The following is a 6,993-nucleotide window of genomic DNA, read 5'->3' on the forward strand; positions in this document are numbered from 1 at the left end:
AAAAAAAAAAAAAAAAAAAAAAAATTGTTGAAGTGCTAGAGAAAAAAGAAGTCATGGAAAGGTGGGAAAACAAGCCAGGCATGGTAGCTCATGCCTGTAATCCTAGCACTTTGGGAGACTGAGGCAAGAGGATTACCTGAGCCCAGGAGTTCGAGACTAGCCTGGGCAACACGGTGAGACCTCGTCTCTACAATAAATAAAAAAATTAGCCAGGCATGGTGGTACACGCCTGTAGTTTCAGCTGCTTGGAAGTCTGAGGCAGAAGGATTGCCTGAGCCCAGCAAGTCGAGGCTGCAGTAGCCATGATCATGCTACCACACTCTAGTCTAGGTGATAGAGTGAGACTCTGACTCAAAAAAAAGGGGTGGGAAAACAAAAATGTAAAGCTTTTGAATGGCAAAAGGCACCGCACACGCAAAGGGAAGAGCAAGGCCAGGCCAGGAGGCCAAGATGCCGAGTGTGGAAGGGAGGAGTGCCAGTGGGAGTGGGGACTGGGTGGGCTCTGCGGGCAGCCTGGAGGAAGAGGCCTCCCATCCCGCAAATGGTTAGATGTGAGAGGTGGACCTAGGGGATTTGATGGACAGGGAGGCAGTGCAGTGAGGCTGGCTTCTGCAGTGTGGCACTTGAGGGTCAAGAGGAGATGACCAGGAGGCTGTGAGAAGCAGGAGACAGCCCGGGCGCCCGCCAAGTTGCTGGGGACACGTGCACAATCTCAAGTGTGGACACGGGCCCAGCCTGCACTGGGCACTGAGGACTCGGGAGGGGTGAGGTCCCTGCCCTCACGAGCTCCCAGCTCTTCCTCTTTGGGGTGGTCAGAGCCACGGCAGGACAAGGATTGTCCAGGGAGAACAAGAAGACTAAGCGCAAGACTCGGGAATGCCAGCCTTTAGCGCTGAACAGAAGGAGCCAGCGAAGGAGACAGAGATTGTGTGGGCAAGGAGGTGGCAGGAAAGCCAAGAAGGAAACAGGGAAAGGAGAGGCCACAGCGCCCGGTGTTGCCATAAGGCTGGACTCCGACTCCCCCAGTTCCAGCCCCTGCAGACCCCCTCCGCTGCACCTTCCTCTTGTGTCCTCGCCACCAGCCTGAGCAGGAGCACTGCCTCCCTGCTGCTGCCTCTTTCCTCCCCTCCTCCCCCATCAGCCTTTGTGTCCCTCCTCAGCCATGCACCGGACCTTCCAGACAGACCTCCACCTGCTGCGCCTGCGGGCTGCCCGCGCCTACGTGCAGGCCCTCGAGTCCAGCCTGAGCCCCATGTCTGCGACAGCTCGGGAACCACTCAAGCTGCACGCCGTGGTGAGCACCTGGATCGGGGGAGTCAGGCCAAAGGGGCAGGGGCCAGGGTGGGCAGGGACCCCTCTGCCACACAGCGGGGCCCCCAGAGCCGATTCCAAGCCAGCTCACCTCCCCACAGACCCAGAGGCGAGTGCCATGTCCTCCTTGGGAGACCTGCTCTCACCTTGTCGCCCTCCTGCGCTGCCTCTTCCCCTCAGCTGGACATGAAGTGGGACACTCTCTAGCTCCCCTGCTCCAGGCTGTGCCTCAGACAAGCCCCAGACTTGAGACCTAAGAGAACAGAGTAGTCACCTCAGGACATTTCTTCTTAGGAACCTAAAGGGATCATTTTTAGCTGTGGCACAGGGAAGAAAACTGTTCACTTCAGTAACTGCAGGCCCAAGGTGTTAGGACTGCCTGGTGCAGGGAAGGGGCCATCCTGACCCAATCCACAGGCATGCTGGGACTAGCACAGGCACGAGGGAGGAACAGGACACTCAGACATGCCTGACCTCAAGGCCAGCAGGGCTCCAGCTAGCTCTGATCAGGTCCCCAATGTGTGTCACAAGCAAGCCTCCAATTCCTTTTTCCTAAAGAGAGTGGATAGATACAGAGGAGATAGCAGCTGCAAGGCCACCTGGGGTAAGAGGGAGAAAAATGAAGCCACTGAGGTCATCACAGAGAGTGGGAGGAGAAGCCAGGCTCTGGGAGGACAGGGGCAGGAGGACACAGGTGGGAGTCTGGGCCTGCAGCCCCAGGCCAGCTGTGCTTCCAACTTGCCGAGTGGCTTTCATCCGGCCCTCCCCCTCTCCGGCTTCTGCTGATGCCTCTGCACCTTCTGGGCTTCTCTGTGTTTTGAGGGCCAAGTGCAGTAGCAGGGGAACTGAGGACACTGGTGGAAGGCAGGCTAGGCGCATCATTCTTAGTGCCCAAGGCTACCGGGTCCTCAGCGCTTTCTCCACCCACCCCTCCACAGGTTCAGGGCCTGGGCCCCACCTTTAAGCTCACACTCCACCTGCAGAACACCTCGACAGCCCGACCCGTCCTGGGGCTGCTGGTCTGCTTCCTGTACAACGAGGCGCTCTATGCCCTGCCCCGGACTTTCTTCAAGGTACTGGACCCTCCACACTTAGAAATGGAGTGAAAAGCCTGGAGCAGGGCCTGATTAGATGCCCACAGAGCCCCCACCAGGTCAAGGTGAGGGAGTGCACAGATGGCTGGCAGGTGGCCGATGCGTTGACTTTCCCACCACAGATCAGGCCAGGGACCTCTGGAAGGAGCATCCAAGACCTTTCAGGGAGCTACACAGAGGGTTCTGGGAAAACACTCAGATTCTGGGTCCCACCTATACCTCTCAGAAGCCTTTTGGAGGCTAGGGGGGGTCCCCAAGCGCCACTGCTTCCCAGCTAATCTCTGCCCAAAGAACATTGCTCACAGAGTGAAGGGCCTACTTTGCTCCAGGGCCTAGGTTTGATCCCAGGTTGGAGGACTAGAAACTGAGACTCTGAGCCAGGCATGGTGGCTCACTCCTGTAATTCCAGCACTTTGGGAGGCTGAGACAAGAGGATTGTCTGAGTCCAAGGGTTCGAGACCAGCCTGGGCAACTTGGCGAGACCTCATCTCTACAATAAATTTAAAAATTAGCTGGGTGTGGTGGCATGCGTCTGGGGTTCCAGCTACTTGGAAGACTGAGGCAGAAGGATTGCCGGAGTCCAGCAGGTCGAGGCTGTGGTGGCTGTGAGCATGCCACTGCACTTCAGCCTGGGTGACAGTGAGACTTTGACTCAAAAAAAAAAAAAGAAACTAGCCGGGCTCGGTGGCTCAGCCTGTAATCCCGCGCCTTTGGGAGGCTGAGGTGAGCGGATTGCCTGAGCCCGCGGGTTCAAGACCCGCCTGGGCAGCGAGACCTCATCTCTACAATAAATCAAAAAACCAGCCGGGCATGGTAGCTCATGTCTGTAATTCCGGCTACTCGGAAGGCTGAGGCGGAAGGATCGCCGGAGCCCAGCAGGTCGAGGCTGCGGTGGCCGGGAACGGCCACTGCCCTCCAGTCTGGGCGACAGAGAGACTCCAACTCAAAAAAGAAAAGAAAAGAAAAAAAAAAAAAAAGAAACTGAGACTCTGGAATATGCCCTGAACCTGGACTTGGTAGGAGTCCAGATGTCTGGGTTTACAGGCCATGTGGCCCGGGGGCATTCACTGCCCCCACGGCACACATGTCCTCCTTGACCCAACAGTCATCCTGCCCACCCTACAGGGGTGCTGAGATTCAGCTGAACTGCAGGCCTGAGTGTACTTTGGAATATGCCAAATGCTGGTTTTTTTCCCTCTTCATCTTACCTCTTCTAGGTCCCCTTGCTGGTGCCAGGGCTCAACTACCCCCTGGAGACCTTTGTGGAGAGTCTCAGTAACAAGGGTATCTCAGACATGATCAAGGTAGGTCACCTGTTAGTACCACTTGGAGGGCAAGTAGGACCCTAGGGAGGACAGTAAGGGTGAGCGTGGACAAGGCCCTCAGGGGGCTTCTGGGTAGGGGTGGGGGGTGTGTGCACAGTAGAGCCCTGATGGCCTGTCAGTAGGGCCAGTGCAGACCAGGCAGGGGGTAAAGGGTGCATGCCTCCTACTGCCACAGACGCTTCTCCATAGGTGCTGGTGCTTCGAGAAGGCCAGAGCGCCCCCCTGCTGAGTGCCCACATCAACATGCCTGTGAGTGAGGGGCTGGCGGCAGCCTGAGCCCCAGGCTGCTGTGAAAGCCGCTGCAGAATCAGAGCCAGGAAGACCCCGCCACTCCCACTGAACTGGGCAGGCTCAGTGGCCCCGGGCCCACTTCTCCACGCCGCAGTGTGCTGGGCACCTGCTTTCTCACCACCCCCACTGCTGAACCTGTAGCAGCAGGCCAGTGAGTACCTGGTAGGCTCGGCTTCTCCTCTCTCAGGACCAACCCGACATTGCCCCCTGAGCTCCTGCCACCCCTCTGGCCTCCCAGCCTTTTCCAGAAACCACACTCAGGTTCGAAGAAAGAGCTCTGAAGTGGTAAAAAGTGGGCCCTTCTCCTTTGCCATTTTCCTGAGCCACATCACATCTCCTGCTGCAGGTCAAGGCCAGAATTGCGCTAGGGCCCAGCTTGGGAGATAAGAGCCCTTCTGGTTTGACACCGAGCCCCATCTCACCCTGGAGTTCAGAGGCTTGGCTGCTGCCAGCTCAGCCTGCAGGCAAGACACATGCTCTGATCTCCCCTCGTCAGCTGGGCAGGGGGTGCCTCTTTCCATTCATCAGGCCCAGGCGTGCTGCCTCCCCCAGGGCCTCCTTTGAAGTCTTGGACTCAGCCAGCCTCAGGCCTGTGATACTCCACAAAGGTCCAAGGAGGAGATGGTCCAGGAGGGCCGAGGGGATCCCTGCAGGGAGGTGGTGGCCCCAGGCCCCACTAGGGCTCCTAAGACCGCATAGCAGCTGCTCCTGACTGGGATGTTTGTGCCCAAAAGGAGCACCTGGGAGAGGAAGGCTAAGCTGACAGGTCAGAGGTGTGGCCAGTGGCACCCAGGAGAGGCATTTCTGTATCGCTGGGGAGGCGGTACAGGAGGCAGAAGCCTAGAACTGCCAATCAAAGTCCTCCCTCTTCTATGCCCTGGAGCCCAAATCAGTCATGTGGTGGAAAGTTCACCAGGCAGTGGCCACATTGTGAGAATTAGATGGAAAGGCAAGGACCAGAGGCACTGTGTTGAGACCACGAGGGCCAAGCAAGACTCACAGCCCTAACCCTTGGTGTCTCCTGAGTCTCTGGCTAGTCTGCCTGGCCCACCTCACAGGCCACCCTGAGCCACCTGTAGGCCAGGAGCCCTGCTCCCTGAGAACCTTCCCCTGTCTGACCAGGTGCGGCCTAGAGTGTGACATACAACCAAGGCTTTGGGGCAGTAGCCGTACCCTGGCTTCAGTCCCCCTACATGCAAAATAAGGCCGCTTGAGCAGATTGTTTCTAAACCCCTTTCAGCTCTAACCCTATGAGTTTGGCAGCCCTCTGGAGACAACAAGCAGTCAACTCGAGAAAGGTGATAATTGGCAGGCCCCAAGCTGGCTGCCACTGCCAGACAACAGCGTCTGTGTCCAAAACACAGGGACTGGGGTGACACAGCCCACCCCATACCTCCTGGAGATGCATCTGGGGCCAGGTTAAGAGAAGCAACAGTCCATACCAAAGAAAGAGCCTGTCCACCTTCTCCCCCTACCCCTGCCCCCACACCCCAACTGCTCAGCCACTCCCAGACACAGAACAACTGGGTCAGAATGGCAAGGATTTTAGATCAAGCCAGCCGAGGGATAGTTGAAACAAGTAGGAGTTATAACCTGGAAATGGAAAGACGTGGGGCAGCGGGAGTGTCGCTGTCAGGCAGAGAGATTTCAACTTAACTTGAAGAACCTGTCAGAGATGGAAGGGCCTGCCCTAGAAGGAGGTGAGCCCCTTGACTCTAAACAAAACAAAACAAAAACTGAAGAATATCAAGGGAAAAAAAATCTTAAAAGCAGCTGGAGACAAAAAGTATATCTTCAAAGGAACAACAATAACAACAAAAGGTAGCTTACACCTGACTTAACAGCAACAATGGAGACTAAAAGACAGTAGAATAATATTTTCAATATATTGAAATAAAATATTAACTTAGAATTTTATACCCAGCAAACAACTTTAGAAAGCATTTTTTTTAAAAGGTAGGGACAAATAGCACAAAATAAAATGGTAGAACTATATCAAGTATAAAGGTAATTACCATAATAAAAATGACTAGATGGGCTAGATGTTTGGGTCAGAAAACAATAGTATCATTTTCTTTTCTTTTCTTTTTTAAGTTGGGTCTCACTCTGTCACCCAGGCTGGAGTACAGTGGCACAATCACAATCTCGACCTCCAGGACTCAGTGGTCCTTCTGCCTCAGCCTCCTGCAACTGGGACTACAGGTGCACGCCACCACACCCGGCTAATTTTCTCTTATTTTTTATACATACAGGGTCTTGCTATGTTGCTGAGGCTGGTCTCGAACTTCTGGGCTCAACCAGTCCTCCTGCCTTGACCTCCCAAAGTGCTGGGATCACAGGCATGAGCCACTGCACCTGGCCAGAAAAGCATATTATCTAGACAATTAAGAATCCATCTGTAGGCTACTCCTAAGAACTAGAGAAAGTGGAAGTAAAAGGATTAAAAACTCAACATACCTGGAATACAAGGGAACTTTCTTAGCCCAATAAAGGGCATCTGTTTTTTTAAAAACCCAAAACACTGAATGGTGGAATATTGAACTTACTCCATCCTAGGTGAGAAATGAGGACACCCAATACCTGTATTCTACATTACATAGCGATCTCACCCATACAGAAGGGCAAGGAAAATAGATGCAAAAATTAGAACAAAACTTCATAGATAGTATGATAATAAATACAGAAAATTCAATAGATTCTACAAGTTAGAATAAGAACAAGAGTTTTAGGTTTGCTCGACACAATCTATTTTCATAGACCTTGTGTAATAATGTGAAATATTTAATACTTAAGAACCAATCTAATAAAAAGCACAATCTTTTTTTTTTTTTCGAGTTGGAGTCTCACTTTGTCACCCAGACTGGAGTGCAGTGGCCGCTGCCGGCCACCGCAGCCTTGACCTGCTGGGCTCCAGTGATCCTTCCGCCTCAGCCTTCCAAGTAGCTGGAACTACAGGCGTGCGCTACCATGCC

The 6,993-nt window shown here is 54.0% G+C and overlaps 1 protein-coding gene across 2 annotated transcripts in view; it reads left to right on the forward strand.

Annotated features, from left to right (window-relative positions):
- Window positions 1-4,148, forward strand: part of BBS1 (Bardet-Biedl syndrome 1) — a 16,339-nt gene extending 12,191 nt beyond the window's left edge. The window contains exons 7-10 of one of the 2 annotated variants that reach the window (XM_008050066.2): window positions 1,161-1,294; window positions 2,250-2,384; window positions 3,623-3,709; window positions 3,920-4,148. In XM_008050066.2, the coding sequence (XP_008048257.1) occupies window positions 1,161-1,294; window positions 2,250-2,384; window positions 3,623-3,709; window positions 3,920-4,006 (443 nt within the window). In that variant the 3' untranslated portion in view covers window positions 4,007-4,148. Of the gene's footprint in view, window positions 1-1,160; window positions 1,295-2,249; window positions 2,385-3,622 lie in introns of both variants that reach the window. The other variant, XM_021708571.1, reaches the window with a different exon arrangement.
- The last annotated feature ends 2,845 nt before the right edge of the window (window positions 4,149-6,993 follow it).

This window comes from Carlito syrichta, unplaced genomic scaffold (genome assembly GCF_000164805.1).
Source record: "Carlito syrichta isolate Samal-C Ts95f unplaced genomic scaffold, Tarsius_syrichta-2.0.1 Scaffold142954, whole genome shotgun sequence".
Taxonomy (NCBI): Eukaryota; Metazoa; Chordata; class Mammalia; order Primates; family Tarsiidae; genus Carlito; species Carlito syrichta.